Source organism: Piliocolobus tephrosceles, chromosome 16 (genome assembly GCF_002776525.5).
Source record: "Piliocolobus tephrosceles isolate RC106 chromosome 16, ASM277652v3, whole genome shotgun sequence".
In the NCBI taxonomy this organism is placed as follows: domain Eukaryota; kingdom Metazoa; phylum Chordata; class Mammalia; order Primates; family Cercopithecidae; genus Piliocolobus; species Piliocolobus tephrosceles.
The window spans coordinates 56,171,823-56,189,180 of NC_045449.1; the positions used below are offsets into that span (position 1 = coordinate 56,171,823).

At 37.4% G+C, this 17,358-nt stretch overlaps 1 protein-coding gene across 1 annotated transcript in view; it reads left to right on the forward strand.

The window, feature by feature from the left end:
* Window positions 1-17,358, forward strand: part of EFCAB3 (EF-hand calcium binding domain 3) — a 152,902-nt gene that overhangs the window by 61,465 nt on the left and 74,079 nt on the right. The window contains exons 25-28 of the mRNA XM_023192335.1: window positions 327-380; window positions 3,491-3,595; window positions 15,230-15,283; window positions 16,326-16,430. Coding sequence (XP_023048103.1) covers window positions 327-380; window positions 3,491-3,595; window positions 15,230-15,283; window positions 16,326-16,430 — 318 coding nt within the window. The remainder of the gene's footprint in view (window positions 1-326; window positions 381-3,490; window positions 3,596-15,229; window positions 15,284-16,325; window positions 16,431-17,358) is intronic.

A 17,358-nucleotide genomic window follows, 5' to 3' on the forward strand; every position in this document is an offset into this window, starting at 1 on the left:
CTTTTGCCCTAGGAAAAAGATAAGACTTAAGGTATAAACTGAAAAAAAAGTAAGAGCAGAAGGGGTAGAAAAGGTGAGGAAAGAAAAGATGAAGGTAAATTAGAGAGGGGAAAAGAAAGGCTATGTGTAGTACAGCACGGTAGGGCACTATTAACAATAGTTTGTATTCTATCTAGTGGATAGGTTCATTACACTGAATTTTCCAAATATCTTTCATTTCATTGAGATTGAATTGTAACAAATTTCTAAATTTTCCCTTCCTGTAAGTATATATTTTAATTTTTATGAATCTCTGAAAGCATTATTAATCATGCTTTATCCTACAGCTGACAAAAAGGTGTTTAAGAAAGAATTATTGGATGGTATGAAATCCTTCAGAGGTAAGTGAGGAAAAGGATAAGGACAATAATATTTAAGATTGTTCTAATTGGTTTTTTCTGATTACATAAATAAGCAGAAAATTATGCATTTTATTCAACAAATATTCAAGTATCTACTAGATGCTGGGTATTTGAAAATAATCTGGAATATATATAGTAGCATACAGAAAAAAATGTAATTACCCACAATTTCAAGTAATATTACCTTTTCTATTACAGATATCTCTGATCTTTTTCCTGTGCATATATGTGTATTATTAAACTCTTACTAGAAATGTTATATATGTCCTGCATTTAATCCTAAAATTTTAGTGTAATAATTTCACCATGTTATTTAAAATTTCTTTGTAAACATCATTTTAATAACTATATCATCTAGTTGTATTATAATTTACTTAATCATTGTTCTCTTGTTGGACATTTACTTAGCGTTTTTCTCTTATATGTCTCTGATCTTCATACATAAATCTTGATCCAGCTTTAAAGTCATTTTCTTTGGATATATTCTTCCAGCAGGAATTTGCACCTCCATACATAGTATTACCATTTACCATCATGCCCTAACCACAGTACATTATTTTTATATTTTTTATTCTTGTTTATTTGATGAATGAAAAACTTGAATTAATTTGATGAAAAAATGAATCTAATCATTGTTCTGATTTTTTTGTTATCAATAAAGTTGAAAATGTTTTTATATTGTGATATGTAGCTGTGGTCCCAGATACTCAGGAGGCTGATGCAGGAGGATCACTTGAGCCCAGGAGTTTGAGACTGCAGTGAGCCTGGGTGGCAAAGCCAGACCCTGTCTCAAAAAACATATTAAAATAAAAACAATTTTTAAATCAGCTTTGTATTTTTATTAGTCCATTTTCATGCTGCTGATAAAGACATATCTGAGACTGGGCAATTTAGAAAATAAAGAGGTGTAATGGATTTACAGTTCCATGTGGCTGGGGAGCCCTCACAATCATGGTGGAAGGCAAGGAGGAGCAAGTCACACCTTGCATGGATGGTGGCAGGCAAAGAGAGAGAGCTTGTGCAGGGAAACTCCCCATTATAAAACCATCAGATCTTGTGAGTTTTATTCACTATCACAAGAGCATCAGAAAGACCTGCCCCCATGATTCAGTTAACCTCCCATCGGGTTCCTCCCACAACACGTGGGAATTCAAGATGAGATTTGAGTGGGGATACAGCCAAACCATTATCAATTGTTTTATATTTAAATCATGGAATTCTCACAAGGATAGTGGTTGTTTTCTCTTTAATGGAAAAGAAAGCTTATTTTGAGAATTTTTTCATTCATCAAATAGACTGGCATAGTGTTGGGAGTGTGGTGGGGGAGGGGCTACACAAAGCAGAAGATAGTTCTTACTTTATTTATTTATTTTTGAGATGGAGTTTCACTCTTGTTGTCCAGGCTGGAGTACAATGGCACAATCTCAGCTCACTGCAACCTCCACCTCCCGTGTTCAAGAGATTCTCCTGCCTCAGCCTCCCAAGTAGCTGGGATTACAGGCATGTGCCACCACACCCAGCTGATTTTGTATTTTTAGTAGAGATGGGGTTTCTCCATGTTGGTCAGGCTGGTCTTAACCTCCCGACCTCAGGTGATCCGTCTGCCTCAGCCTCCCAAAGTGCTGGGATTACAGGTGTGAGCCACCATGCCCAGCTGATAGTTCTTACTTTCAAAGAGTTTATAATCTACTTAGAGAACAAAATACATACGTAAAATCACTCATAGAAAATTTTGATCAGGACCATAAGACAGGGCAAGAAAAAAATTTAAGCTGGGCGTGGTGGCTCACACCTGTAATCCCAGCACTTTGGGAGGCCATGGCGGGTGGATCACGAGGTCAGGAGTTTGAGACCAGCCTGGCCAACAAGGTGAAACACTGTCTTTACTAAAAATACAAAAATTAGCCGGGCATGGTGGCACACACTTGTAGTCCCAGCTATTCAGGAGACTGAGGCAGGAGAATAGCTTGAACCCAGGAGGCAGAGGTTGCAGTGAGCCAAGATCACGCCACTGCACTCCAGCTTGGGTGACAAAGTGAGACTTTGTCTCAAAAAAAAAATTAAAAATTTAAAAAAATTTTAAAAGCATAAATAAAAAAGGAAAAATTTTTTCAGAAAGAAAATGTTTTATATCATTATATCTTTTAATCAGTTAGAGTCCAAACATTGTTTCTATTAATATGAATGACCTCTTTATAGATTAAACATTAGCACATTGTCATATCTATTATAAATATTTCCCAATTCGTTATCTGCATTTTATTTTATTGTATTTTTACAACAGCTTTATTGAGATATAGTTCATATACCATACAATTAACCTACTTAAAGTATATAATTCAGTGGGTTTTAGTATACTAACAGAGTTGTGCAGTATCACCACAATCAGCTTTAGAATATTTCAGCACTGCAGAAAGAAACTGAATACCCATTAATAGTCACTACTTATACCCCCCAACTCTCGCAGACCTAGGCAACTACAAATCCACTTTTTATCCATTATGTTGTATTTTGATATATGGCCACTTTTCATGTTTATGTGTTTAATTTTATCAGTCATTTCTTCTGTGATTGACTTTTAAGTCCTTTACAAGCTAACCAGTATGTGAAGAATCACATATACTTAGTTTTCTTTGTTTTTCTATTATTTCACTTTTTACGTTTAATTATTCAATTTATCTGAAATATATATTGACTCTTTTTAAATCCCCATATTTCAGAATGATTTGATTAAAACTACACCAATAGTTTTCAGTAATTTTCCCCCATTAAATGGAGTCCTCCTTTATGTACAATTACACTTGGGAGATAATTTATTATTACTGTAGCAAGTTTCAGATCTTACTTTTTGACAGAATAACATGATTTGGTTGTTATCTCTGTCTAATTCATCAGAAATGCCAAATTCTTTACTTCTCCTCCTCAATATAAACTTCTCCCAGAAGTTTAATTTTGGGAGCATAGTCTGTTCCTGACTCCCACATGACTTGCTGTAAATAGCTTTTCTGCTTTCATTTCTGAGTAGGGGTTGAGAGTATGTATTTTTCATTTTATGACATCCTTATCTACTTTTTCTTGTCTCTGTGAAGGAGGGCAGCTTAATGTCAATGACCTAACGAGTGTTTTACAAAACACTGGGTTCAGACTCGAAGCAAAAGAAATCAAGGACCTGAAGAGTCACCTTCCAATGACTGGTGAGCATTTAAGACACCTTTATCCTGTAGATAATGACTAGTCTACTGTGAAAGCAAAGAGTAAGACATGTTGGAGAGAGAAAAACTGGGGACAGAGATAAATAATTTAAGAGACTGTTAATAAGGTACAGGTGATAAGGGCCTTACCTGGGAACCACAGATATAATCGGAAGACTGATTTGATGTGGTGGGTGAAAGGGAGGGAGATACCAAAATGTGAACCAGAAGTTTATCACTTATATGACTGCCAAAAAACAATTTTTAAAAACAGGGAGAAGGATAGCAGGGGAAGCAGAATGAAGAAAAATCTTTGAAATATAGTTGAATTGAGGTATTTATAGGATACTCAGTATCAGACAATTGAAAATGCATTCCCTAATTATTAGTGTTATTCGTCTTTAAACAAGGTACATCAAACCATGAGAATCATCACCAGGGTTAAAATAGTGTCTCAGAGTGTCTCTATGAGGACAAGAATACTAAAAGAATGTAAAGATAGAATAAAGGAATATTTGAGAGATAACGAATGGAATAAAAGAGTAGGATAAGGAGGAAAGAGATAACAGAAAGCGATGAGGGGAGGGTAAGAGAAAATAAAAAGGATATGAAGAGATGATGAAAAGATGCATCCATCAGGATATAGACCAATCTCCTTTTTTGAATTATTTTTATATATACATTTTTATTATTTCAATAGTTTTGGGGGAACGGGTGGTATTTGGTTACATGGATAAGTTATTTAGTGGCAATTTCTGAGATTTTAGTGCACCCATTACCCGAGCAATGTACACTGCACCCAATGTGTAGCCTTATCCCTCACTCCACTTCTAACCTTCCCCTCGAGTCCCCAGAGTCCATTATATCATTCTTATGCCTTTACATCCTTATAGCTTAGCTCCCACTTATAAATGAGAACATACAATGTTCATTTTTCCATTCCTGAGTTATTTCACTTAGAATAATGGTCTCCAACTCTATCCAAGTTGCTGCAAATGCCATTATTTCATCCTTTTTATGGCAGAGTAGTATTCCATGATATATATATACCACATTGTCTTTATCCATTCATTGCTTGATTGTCATTTAATGTGGTTCCATATTTTTGCAATTGCAAATTGTGCTGCTATAAACATGCATGTTCATGTGTCTTTTTCATATAATAACTTCTTTTCCTCTGGTAGATACCCAGTAGTGGGATTGCTAGGTCAAATGGTAGATCTACTTTCAGTTCTTTAAGGAATCTCCATACTGTTTTCCATAGTGGTTATACTAGATTACATTCCCACCAACAGTATAAAAGTGTTCCCTTTTCACCACATCCACACCAACATCTTTTATTTTTTGAGTTTTTAATTATGGCCATTCTGGTACTGGTACCAAAACAGAGATATAGACTAATGGAACAGAACAGAGCCCTCAGAAATAATACCACACATCTACAACCATCTGATCTTTGACAAACCTGACAAAAACAAGAAATGGGGAAAGGATTCCCTATTTAATAAATGATACTGGGAAAAAAAACTGGCTAGCCATATGTAGAAAGCTGAAACTGGATCCCTTCCTTACACCTTATACAAAAATTAATTCAAGATGGATTAAAGACTTAAATGTTAGACCTAAAACCATAAAAATCCTAGAAGAAAACCTAGGCAGTACCATTCAGGACATAGGCATGGGCAAGGACTTCATATCTAGAACACCAAAAGCAATGGCAACAAAAGCCAAAATTGAGAAACGGAATCTAATTAAACTAAAGAGCTTCTGCACAGTAAAAGAAACTACCATCAGAGTGAACAGGCAACCTACAGAATGGGAGAAAATTTTTGCAATCTACCCATCTGACAAAGGGCTAATATCCAGAATCTACAAAGAACTTAAACAAATTTACAAGAAAAAAATCAAACAACCCCATCAAAAAGTGGACGAAAGATATGAACAGACCCTTCTCAAAAGAAGACATTTATGCAGCCAACAGACACATGAAAAAATGCTCATCATCACTGGTCATCAGAGAAATGCAAATGAAAACCACAATGAGATACCATCTCACGCCAGTTAGAATGGCGATCATTAAAAATTCAGGAAACAACAGGTGCTGGAGAGGATGTGGAGAAATAGGAACACTTTCACACTGTTAGTGGGATTGTAAACTAGTTCGACCACTGTGGAAGACAGTGTGTGGCGATTCCTCAAGGATCTAGAACTAGAAATACCATTTGACCCAGCCATCCCATTACTGTGTATATACCCAAAGGATTGTATATCATGCTGCTATAAAGACACATGCACACGTATATTTATTGTGGCACTATTCACAATAGCCAAGACTTGGAACCAACCCAAATGTCTATCAATGATAGACTGGATTAAGAAAATGTGGCACATATAAACCATGGAATACTAAAAAAGGATGAGTTCATGTCCTTTGTAGGGACATGGATGCAGCTGGAAACCATCATTCTCAGCAAACTATCACAAGGACAAAAAACCAAACACCACATGTCCTCACTCATAGGTGGGAATTGAGCAATGAGAACACTTGGACACAGGAAGGGGAACATCATACACTGGGGCCTGTTGTGCAGTGGGGGGATGGGGGAGGAATAGCATTAGGAGATACACCTAATGTAAATGACGAGTTAATGGGTAAAACACACTAACATGGCACATGTATACATATGTAACAAACCTGCACATTGTCCACATGTACCCCAGAACTTAAAGTTGTATATACATATATGTAAATATGGCCATTCTTGCAGGAGTAAGGTGGTATCACCTTGGGGTTTTGATTTGCATTTCCGTGATCATTAGTGACGTTGAGCATTTTTCATACATTTGTTGGCTGTTTGTATATCTTCTTTTGAAAATCGTCTATACATGTCCTTTGCACACTTGTTGCTGGGATTATTTGTTTTTTCTTGCTGATTTGAGTTCCTTGTAGATTCTGGATGTTTGTCCTTTGTTGGATGCATAGTTTCCAAAGATTTTTCTCCCACTCTGTGAATTGTCTCTTTACTCTGTTGATTATTTCTCTTGCTGTGCAGAAGCTTTTTAATTAAGTCACATCTATTTATCTTTCTTTTCATTGCATTTGTTTTTGGGTTTTTGGCCATAACATCTTTCCCTAAGCCAATGTCTAGAAGAGTTTTTCTGATGTCATCTTCTAGAATTTTTATGGATTCAAGTCTTAGATTTAAGTCTTTGATCCATCTTGGGTTGATTTTTGAATAAGGTGAGAGATAAGGGTCCAGTTTCATTTTCCCACGTGTAGCTTGCCAATTTTTACAGCACCATTTGTTGAATAGGATGTCCTTTCCCCACTTTGAGTTTTTTTTTTTTTTTTTTCATTTGTTTTGTTTTGTTTGTAGATATGGGGTTTCACTGTGTTGACCAGGGTCCTGGCCTCAAGTGATCTGCCTGCCTTGGCCTCCCAAAGTGCTGGGATTACAGGCATGAGCCACCATACCTGACCTCTTTATGTTTTTGTTTGCTTTATTGAAGATCTGTTGGCTGTAAGTATTTGGCTTTTTTCTGAGTTCTCCATCCTGTTCCATGCCTATTTTTATACCAGTACCATGCTGTTTTGGTGACTATGGCCTTATAGTATAGTTTGAAATCAGGTAATGTGATTCCTCCAGATTTGTTATTTTTGCTTAGTCTTGTTTTGGCTATGTGGGCTCATTTTTGGTTCCATATGAATTTTAGAATTGTTTTTTCTAGTTCTGTGAAGAATGATGGTGGTATTTTGATGGGAATTGCATTGAATTTGTAGATTGCTTTTGTCAATGTGGTCATTTTCACAATATTGAATGTACCCATCCATGAGCATGGGATGTGTTTCTGTTTGTTTGTGTTGTCTATGATTTCTTTCAGCAGTGTTTTGTAGTTTTCCTTGTAGAGTTCTTTCACCTCCTTGGTTAGGTATATTCCTAAGTGGTTTTTTTTTTTTTTTTTTTTTCCAGCTATTATAAAAGAGGTTGAGTTCTTGATTTGATTCTCATCTTGGTTGCTGTTGGTGTGTAGGAGAGTTACTGATTTATGTGCATTAATTTTGTATCCAGAAACTGCTGAATTATTTTATCAGTTCTAGGAGCTTTCTGGAGGAGTCGTCAGGGTTTTCTAGGTGGACAATCATGTCATCAGCAAACAGCAATAGTTTAACTTCCTCCTTATCGATTTGGGTGCCCTTTATTTCTTTCTCTTGTCTGATTCTCTGGCTAGGACTTCCAGTACTATGTTGAAGAGAAGTGGTGCAAGTGGGCATCCTTATCTTGTTTCAGTTATCAGAGGGAATGCTTTCAACTTTTCCCCATTTAGTATTATGTTTGCTGTGGGTTTGTCATAGATGGCTTTTATTGCATTGAGGTATGTCCCTTGTATGCCAATTTTGCTAAGAGTTTTAACCATAAAGGGATGCTGGATTTTGTCAAATGCTTTTTCTGCATCTATTGAAATGAGGATGTGATTTTTGTTTTTAATTCTGTTTATGTGGTGTACCACATTTACTGACTTGCATATTTTAAACCATCACTGCATCCCTGATATGAAATTTACCTGATCATGGTGGATAATCTTTTTGATATGTTGTTGGATTCAGTTAGCTAGTATAGTATTTTATTAAAGATTTTTGCATCTATGTTCATCAAGGATACTGGTCTGTAGTTTTCTTTTTTGGTTATGTCTTTTCCTGGTTTTTGTATTAGGGTGATACTGGCTTCATAGAATGATTTAGGGAGGAATCCCTCTTTCTCTATATTTTGGAATGGTGTCAATAGGATTCGTACTAATTCTACTTTGAATTTCTGATAGAATTCAACTGTGAATCCATCTGGTCCTGCACTCTGATTTTGTTGGCAATTTTTTATTATCATTTCAATCTTGCTGCTTGTTATTGGTCTGTTTAGAGTTTCTGTTTCTTTCTGGCTTAATCTAAGAGAGTTGTGTATTTCCAGAAATTTATCCATATCCTCTAGGTTTTCTAGTTTATTCATATAAAGGTGTTCATAATAGCCTTAAATGATCTTTTGTATTTCTGTAGTATCAGTTGTAATATCTCCTATTTTGCTTCTAATTGAGCTTATTCTCTCTTCTTTTCTTGGTTAATCTTGCTAATGGTCTATCGATTTTATCTTTTCAAAGAACCAGCTTGTTGTTTCATAATTATTTTGTATTTTTTTGTTTGATTTCATTTAGTTCTGCTCTGATCTTGGTTATTTCTTTTCTTCTGCTGGGTTTGGGTTTGGTTTGTTCTTGTTTCTCTAGTTCCTTGAAGTGTGTCCTTAGATTGTCTATTTGTGCTCCTTCAGACTTTTTGATGTAGGCATTTAAGGCTATGAACTTTCCTGTTAGCACTGCCTTTTCTGTATCCCATCACTATTATCATTTAATTCAAATAATTTTTTTTTTTTTTGAGGCGGAGTCTTGCTCTGTCGCCCGGACTGGAGTGCAGTGGCCGGATCTCAGCTCGCTGCAAGCTCCACCTCCCAGGTTTACGCCATTCTCCTGCCTCAGCCTCCCGAGTAGCTGAGACTACAGGCGCCCGCCACCTCGTCCAGCTAGTTTTTGTATTTTTAGTAGAGACGGGGTTTCACTGTGTTAGCCAGGATGGTCTCGATCTCCTGACCTCGTGATCCGCCCGTCTCGGCCTCCCAAAGTGCTGGGATTACAGGCTTGAGCCACCACGCCCGGCCTCAAATAATTTTTTAATTTCCATCTTGATTTCCTTGTTAGCCCAATAATCATTCAGGAACAAGTTATTTAATTTCAATGTATTTGCATCAAACCCCTTTGAGAGTTTATTTCCAATTTTATTCCACTGTGGTGTGAGAGAGTACTTGGCTATTATTTCAATTTTCTTAAATTTGTTGAGACTTGTTTTATGGCCTATCATATGTTCAACTTGGAGAATGTTCCATATGCTGATGAATAGAATATGCATTCTGCAGTTGTTGGGTAGAAGGTTCTGTAAATATCTGTTAAGTCCATTTGTTCTAGGATATAGTTTAAACCCATTGTTTCTTTGTTGACTTTCTGTCTTGATGACCTGTCTAGTGCTGTCAGTGGAGTACTGAAGTCCCCCATTATTACTGTGTTGCTGTCTGTCTCATTTCTTAGGTCTATTAGTAATTGTTTTATAAATTTGGGAACTCCACTGTTAGGTGCATATATATTTAGGATTGTAATATTTTCCTGGACAAGTCCTTTTATCACTATATAATGCCCTTCTTTGTCTTTTTTAACTGCTGTTCCTTTAAAGTTTGTTTAGTCTGATATAAGCATAGCTACTCCTGCTCTGTTTTGGTGTCCATTTGCATGGAATATCTTTTTCTACCCCTTACCTTAAGTTTATGTGAGTCCTTATGTGTTAAGTGAGTTTCCTGAAGGCAGCAGATACTTCGTTGATGAATTCTTATCCATTCTGCCATTCTGTATCTTTTAAGTGGAGCATTTAGGTCATTTACATTCAACATTAGTATTGAGATGTGAGGTACTATTCTGTTCATGCTGTTTGTTGCCTGAATACCATGTGTGGTTTTGTTTGTTTGTTTGTTTGTTTTTATTGTGTCATTGTTTTATAGGTCCTGTGAGATTTATGCTTTAAGGAGGGTCTATTTTGATGTATATTTTGGTGTATTTTGAGGATTTGTTTCAAGATTTAGAGCTCCTTTTAACAGTTCTTGTAGTGCTGGCTTGGTAGTGGTGAATTCTCAAAGCATTTGTTTGTCTGAAAAAGACTGCATCTTTACGTTATTTATGGAGCTTAGTTTCACTGGTTACAAAATTCTTAGCTAATAGTTGTTTACTTTAAGGAGGCTAAAGGTAGGCCCCCAATTCCTTCTAGCTCATAGGTTTCTGCCAAGAAATCTGCTGTTAATCTGATAGGTTTTCCTTTATAGATCACCTGGTGCTTTTGCCTCATGGCTCTTAAGATTCTTTCCTTCATCCTAACTTTGGATAACCTGATAACTGTGTGCCTAGGTGATGACCTTTTTGCAATAAATTTCCCAGGTGTTCTTTGAGCTTCTTGTATTTGAATGTCTGGATCTCTAGCAAGTTCAGGGAAGTTTTCCTCAATTATTCCCTCAAATATGTTTTCCACACTTTTAGATCTCAGTGGCAATAGGGCTGAGATCTTGCTCCAGGCTATAAGCCTCCCCACTGAGAAAGCAAGCAGGGGTCTCAGACCTCACCCTTCCCCACCTACCCACACCATCAGCTGTGGTTTCTGCACTCCTGTCTGTACTTCCCATTTGCTCCCCTCTGGATTCTGCTCAGGAAAATTCATGCTCAGTTGAAATTACTACAAAGTTCAACTAGGAGCTTCCTTCACCTTGTGGCCCCTCCCCAGTTCCACTGGCTGCCTTCCCCAAGAACGCCTATGAAATAAGGCCAGGAATGGCTTCCTTGTGCTCAAGCTGGGGACCAGAAGTGCCTACAGGGCTCTTCCTGCAGCTTCTTCTATTTTTATATTTTGTTTGGCTCCCTAAATCCATTTCAGCTCTAGGTAAGGTTAAATCTTTCTCCTGTGGGCCGGGCGCGGTGGCTCAAGCCTGTAGTCCCAGCACTTTGGGAGGCCGAGACGGGCGGATCACAAGGTCAGGAGATCGAGACCATCCTGGCTAACACGGTGAAACCCCGTCTCTACTAAAATACAAAAAATTAGCCGGGCGTGTTGGCGGGCGCCTGTAGTCCCAGCTACTCGGGAGGCTGAGGCAGGAGAATGGCGTGAACCCAGGAGGCGGAGCTTGCAGTGAGCTGAGATCCGGCCACTGCACTCCAGCCTGGGTGACAGAGCGAGACTCCATCTCAAAAAAAAAAAAAAAAAAAAAAAAAAAAATCTTTCTCCTGTGATCTGGATTTTCAGGTTCCCCAGGGGGGACGTGTGTTCAGAGGCAGACTTTTCCCCCTCTCACACTTTAGGAACTCACAGTTTCTCAGCTTAGACCAATCCAAAAAAAAAAAAAAAAAAAAACAGCATAACTGTGATAGTATTGGGGCTGAGTTGAAAAGACTCTGAAGAGAAAGAGGGAAGGAGTCTATTCTTTCTTCAACTGAGCTTGATAGCTAACATTAGTAAGGATGCAGACCACCAAGAATCCTGATTGGCATGAAGGGCTGGCTTCAAGTTTATAACAGCATGGAACACTATAGACTAGAAAGGTTATCTTTTACTAAGGCAGAACTTCATTATTCAAGGATCAAGGTCCTGATTTTTTAATACATTTTTTTCTTTTATTGATTCATTCCACAACTATTTATTGAATGCCAGTGATGTGTCAGCATTGTAATGATACTGCTGTATTTACTTGGCAAATGTTTATACTATATCTGGGTAATGTATTTACTAGAAACTAAGAATCATTAGGGGTACAAGGGCAGCAGAGATATGGTGTCTGCCCCCAGAGGAGCTTATAGTCTTGGGAAAATACAAGAGAACTAGGAAACACAGGATATCAGGATCTTCTAGGCTAAATGATAAATATGCACTGAAGTTGGATGAGGAAACAACAAGCAAACTAAGTATTGTCTGTTATTGCATGTACTCTCTAACCTAGGGGTTCTCAAACTTTTTGGTCTCAAAAATTCTTTATGTGGCTGGGCACAGTGACTCATGTCTGTAATCCTCCCACTTTGGGAGGCCGAGGTGGGAGGATTTATTGAGCCTGGGAGTTTCAGACCAGCCTGGGCAACATAGAGAGACACCATTGTTAAAACTCAATCAATCAATCAATAATTTTTTAAGACTTCATGCTGTTCGTGTGGGTACGTATTAATATTTATTATATTAGAAACAAAAACACATTTAATAATAATTATATAATAATTCATTTTAAAATAACAACATGGTTTCAGGGATCTGGCAGGGCCTTTGTCTCCTTGCACCCACAAACTGTGCTTAGCTCCAGTCTTCACTGCTCCATGCCCTCCACTCAGGGAGGCCCAGGTGACTCTGCCACAGCCCCTGTCTTCTGCGACCTTCAGGAATTGGAAGATGCCATAGGCAGGATGCCAGGACACTCAGAAGTAGGAGATGGGCTAATGGGGACTGAGGACCATTAACCTAAAATAATCAAAAAGTCAGAATCAATTCCTCTTCCAAGATGGATGACTAGATGCAGCCTTAATTTTTTGGAATAGTTTCAGTAGGAATTATACCAGCTCTTCTTTGTACATCTGATAGAATTCAGCTGTGAATTCGTCTGGTCCTGAGCTTTTTTGGTTGGTAGGCTATTTACTGATTCAGTTTCAGAGCTCAAGATTTGTCTGTTCAGGGAATCAGTTTCTTCCTGGTTCAGTTTTGGGAGATATATGTGTCCAGGAATTTATCCATCTCTTAATAGGTTTTCTAGTTTATTTGCACAGACATGTTTGTAGTTTCCAATGCTTATTTTTATTTCTGTGGGGTCAGTGGTAACACCCCCTTTCCCATTTCTTATTGTGTTTATTTGGATCCTCTTTCTCTTCTTTATTAGTCTAGCTAGTGGCCTTTTTAATTTTTTCAAAAAACCAACTCCTGGCTTCGTTGATCTTTTGAATGGTTTTCAGAGTCTCAATTTCCTTCAGTACAGCTCTGATTTTGGTTATTTCTTGTCTTCTGCTAGGTTTGGGGTTGATTTACTACTCTTGCTTCTCTAATTCTTTCAGTTGTGATGTTAGGTTGTTAATTTACGATCATCCTAACTTTTTGATGTGGGTGTTTAGTGCTATGAATTTCCCTCTTAACACTGCCTTAGCTGTATTCTAGAGATTCTGGTATGTTGTATCTTTGTTCTCATTAGTTTCAAAGAACTTATTGATTTCTGCCTTAATTTCATTATTTATGTAAAAGTCATTCAGGAGCATTGTTTAATTTCCGTGCAATTGCATGGTTTGAATGATCTTCTTATTTTTGACCTCCTTTTTATTGCACTGTGGTCTCAAAGTGTGTTTGATATTTTGGTTCTTTTTTATTTCCTGAAAATTGTTTTATGTCCAATTATGTGGTCAATTTTAGAGTATGTGCCATGTGGCAATGAGAAGAATGTATATTCTGTTGTTTTGGGGTAGAGAGTTCTGTAGAGGTCTGTCAGATCAATTTGATCCAATGTTGAGTTCAGGTCCTGAATATCTTTGGTAATTTTCTGCCTCAGTGATCAAATACTGTCAGTGGAGTGTTGAAATCTCCCACTGTTACTGTATGGGAATCTAAGTCTCTTCGTAGGTCTCTAAGAATTTGCTTTATGAATCTGAACAGTCCTGTGTTGGGTACATATATATTTAGAATAGTTATGTCTTCTTGTTGAATTGAACCCTTTATCATTATGTAATGTCATTCTTTGTCTTTTTTAATCTTTGTTGATTTAAAGTCTTTTGTCCGAAATTAGGATTGCAACCCCTGCTTTTTCCTGATTTCCATTTGCTTGGTAGATTTTTCTCCATCCCTTTATTTTGAGCCTATGGGTGTCATTACATGTGAGATGGGTCTCTTGAATACAGCATACCATTGGATCTTGCTTTTTTTTATCCATCTTGCCACTCTGTGCCTTTTAAGTGGGTCATTTACCCCATTTACATTCAAGATTATTACTGATATGTGTGGATTTGATACTGTCATTGTGTTGTTAGCTGGTTGTTATGCTGGTTTGTTTAAAAAACTACATTTATTAATATCACCATCATTCTTATTAAAATAATATTTAAGTATTGGGAAACTATCAAGTCATAGTACAGATAATAAGGTTTCCAAAATTCAAATTGCTCTTCAAAAGCTTGAACTCAACCATTAAAACATCTGTTGTTAGGTTTTTTTCTTAAAATGACAGAATTACTTTGTTCATTTTCAAGAAGGTGTCTGGCAGATATCCAACTCTGAAAAACTGCAGTTTATCCATTAGTCATTTTCTCCAGTGAAAATGGTATCCCATGACAAAGCAACTAGTTTTCTTGCAACTCAAACAATCATACAAATTCTTTTCCTCAAGAAATCATCATAGTTCAGATTGCAGCCAAAGTGTTTCATGCACTGAAGGGTTAATATCTAATAAAAATTAATAACTTTTGCTGCTTTGCCAAGGACATCTTACTACAAGTATGTACAGTTGAAGGACGCAGTGACTGCTAGTACACTTAGTTGTCACTGCCTTCATTCATGCAAATATGCAGCAGTTTTGTCCAACATTGCTTTTGCACCATCAGTACAAATGTCCAACACAGTGAAAATGGCAAAGGGTATTGGGTGAATATAGAGGTCCATGGCCCACACATCGAGAACACTTGCTGTAACACATCTCAGCCTTGCACTTAATGCAAGAGAACTAGATCTGAAAGGGGGAGGACTGACCTGTAGGATGGCGCTAACTTCAAACAAACAAAACTTCACTCACCATAATGCTCTGAATATTTTTAACAGCTAACAGTTTGTAAAATAAAAGCAAGCATTCAATTAAGTTGAATGAATATATACTTAAAACTTGAATCTTTTTTCTTCTACTATGTGCTCCTTTGGATTGAAAAACTAATTAAAATTCTAGAATAATGCATTAAAAATTACTGTAGTTCTGTTCACTAAATTTCAATTTAAGAATTTTATATAATTTTTTAAGTCTCAGTAGCTTCAACTCTGAATCTAAATTCTGAGTTTTCTTACAGAAAATGAAAATGTTGACCTGGATGTCTTGATGGATGCAGCAAAAGCTTATACAGGTGAGTGGGAACTTATATAAGACATAATAAAATTGAGATCTTAATGCTTTGTAGATAACTACCTTTTAAAGCAGTATTTTACCCCTCCAGAAATCATTGATAAATTCATTCTGCTCTTTCACCATTTATTGATAATTTTGTCTTGTTGACAACATTTTGGAATATTAAAGATTTAGGAAAAGTGTGGGTACTCTCGAAAAGAGGTATTAACTTGTCTAATGTGTAGGCCAATAATGTGTTCATTTCACTAGTGTTTTAAGAACCAAAATATTGATGAACACAGTGAATCTCAGTGTGAAGTTTTCACAGAAGGAAATGTGATCCCTCTGAACAATTAGTCCCATAATTCAGGCCATGAAGCAGAAACAGAAGTATTACTTGCAGGTAGAATTACATAGATTCTATATACCATCTGTCTTAGTCCATTTTTGCAGCTATAATAAAATATCACAAACTGGATGATTCAAAAACAATAGAAATTTCTTTCTCAAAGTTCTAGGGGCTGAAAAGTCCAAGATCAAGGCACATTTGATGTCTGGTAAGGGTTGCTCTATGCTTCAAGATGGTGCCTTAAACATTGTGCCCTCACATGGGGAAGGGCAGACAGGCAAAAGAAAAGGGGGCTGATTGTTGTATGAGACCTCTGTTATATGGGCCTTAGTCCAACTCACAAGCGAGGAACCCCTATAACCTAACCGCCCCTAAAGGCCTTACCTGTTAATAAGTTTCAACATGAATTTTGGAAGGGACACAAACATTCAAACAATAGCGCATCATAAGTCACTGAGCAGTTATGCCACCCCCCTGTTACTCCATGCTATCCCAGCTCATACCCAGAACAGAAGTGTCATCTGTTTATTTGGATTAAAGAATGCTTTCAGGTACTGAACCTCAAAATAACTCTATGTAAGTGAAGTCAACTCATGTATTTATACGTCATTGTGCAGTTAGAAATAGTGCTATACTGGATTATATTTTTTATAACTTGGAATAATTAAATCTCTTAATATTGTCTTCTGAAACAATTCCCATCTACTCAAAGGAGAAAAGGTTGAAGCTGATAACCTTAAAAATGTGCTGAGAAACATGGGGATCGAGCTAACAGAAAAAGAACACTCGATGCTGTTAAAAACTCTGCCAATCTGTGGTGAGTATTTAGCATACCATCATGGCATGGAGCTGTGGTATCGTAGCCTCCTGGACAAGAACTGTGAGAAACCCCCTGTGTTAGTCAGGGTTCTCTAGAGGGACAGAACTACTGGGGGAGAGAGAGAGACAGAGAGAGAGAGAGAGAGAGAGGAATTTATTAAGGAGTATTAACTCACACCATCACAAGGACCTACAATAGGCCATCTGCAAGCTGAGGAGCAAGGAGAGCCAGTCCAAGTCCCCAAACTGAAGAACTTGAAGTCCAATGTACAAGGGCAGGAAGCATCCAGCATGGGAGAAAGATGTAGGCTGGGAGGGTAGGCCAGTCTTGTCTTTTCACGTTTTTCTGCCTGTTTTATATTCTAGCCATGCTGGCAGCTGATTCACTTGTGCCCACCCAGATTAAGGGTGGGTCTGCCTTTCCCAGCCCACTGACTCAAATGTTAATCTGCTTTGTCAATACCCTCACAGACACACCCAGGATCAATACTTTGCATCCTTCAATCCAATCAAGTTGACACTCAGTATTAACCATTACACCCCCTAAGAAATGAAATTCTGGCATAAGAAACCCAGTTCTTGGCCAGGTGTGTTGGCTCACACCCATAATCCCAACACTTTGGGAGGCCGAGGTGAGCAGATCAGCTGAGGTCAGAAATTTGAGACCAGCCTGGCCAACATGGTAAAACCCTGTCTCTACTAAAAATACAAAAAAATAAACTGGGCATGGTGACAGTTGCCTGTAGTCCCCTACTCAGGAGGCTGAGGCATGAGAATCACTTAAACTCGGGAGGCAGAGGTTGCAATGAGCCAAGATACTGGACAATACAGTGAGATACCGTCTCAAAAAAGAAAAGAAAAGAAAGAAAGAAAGAAAGAAAGAAAGAAAGAAAGAAAGAAAGAAAGAAAGAAAGAAAGAAAGAAAG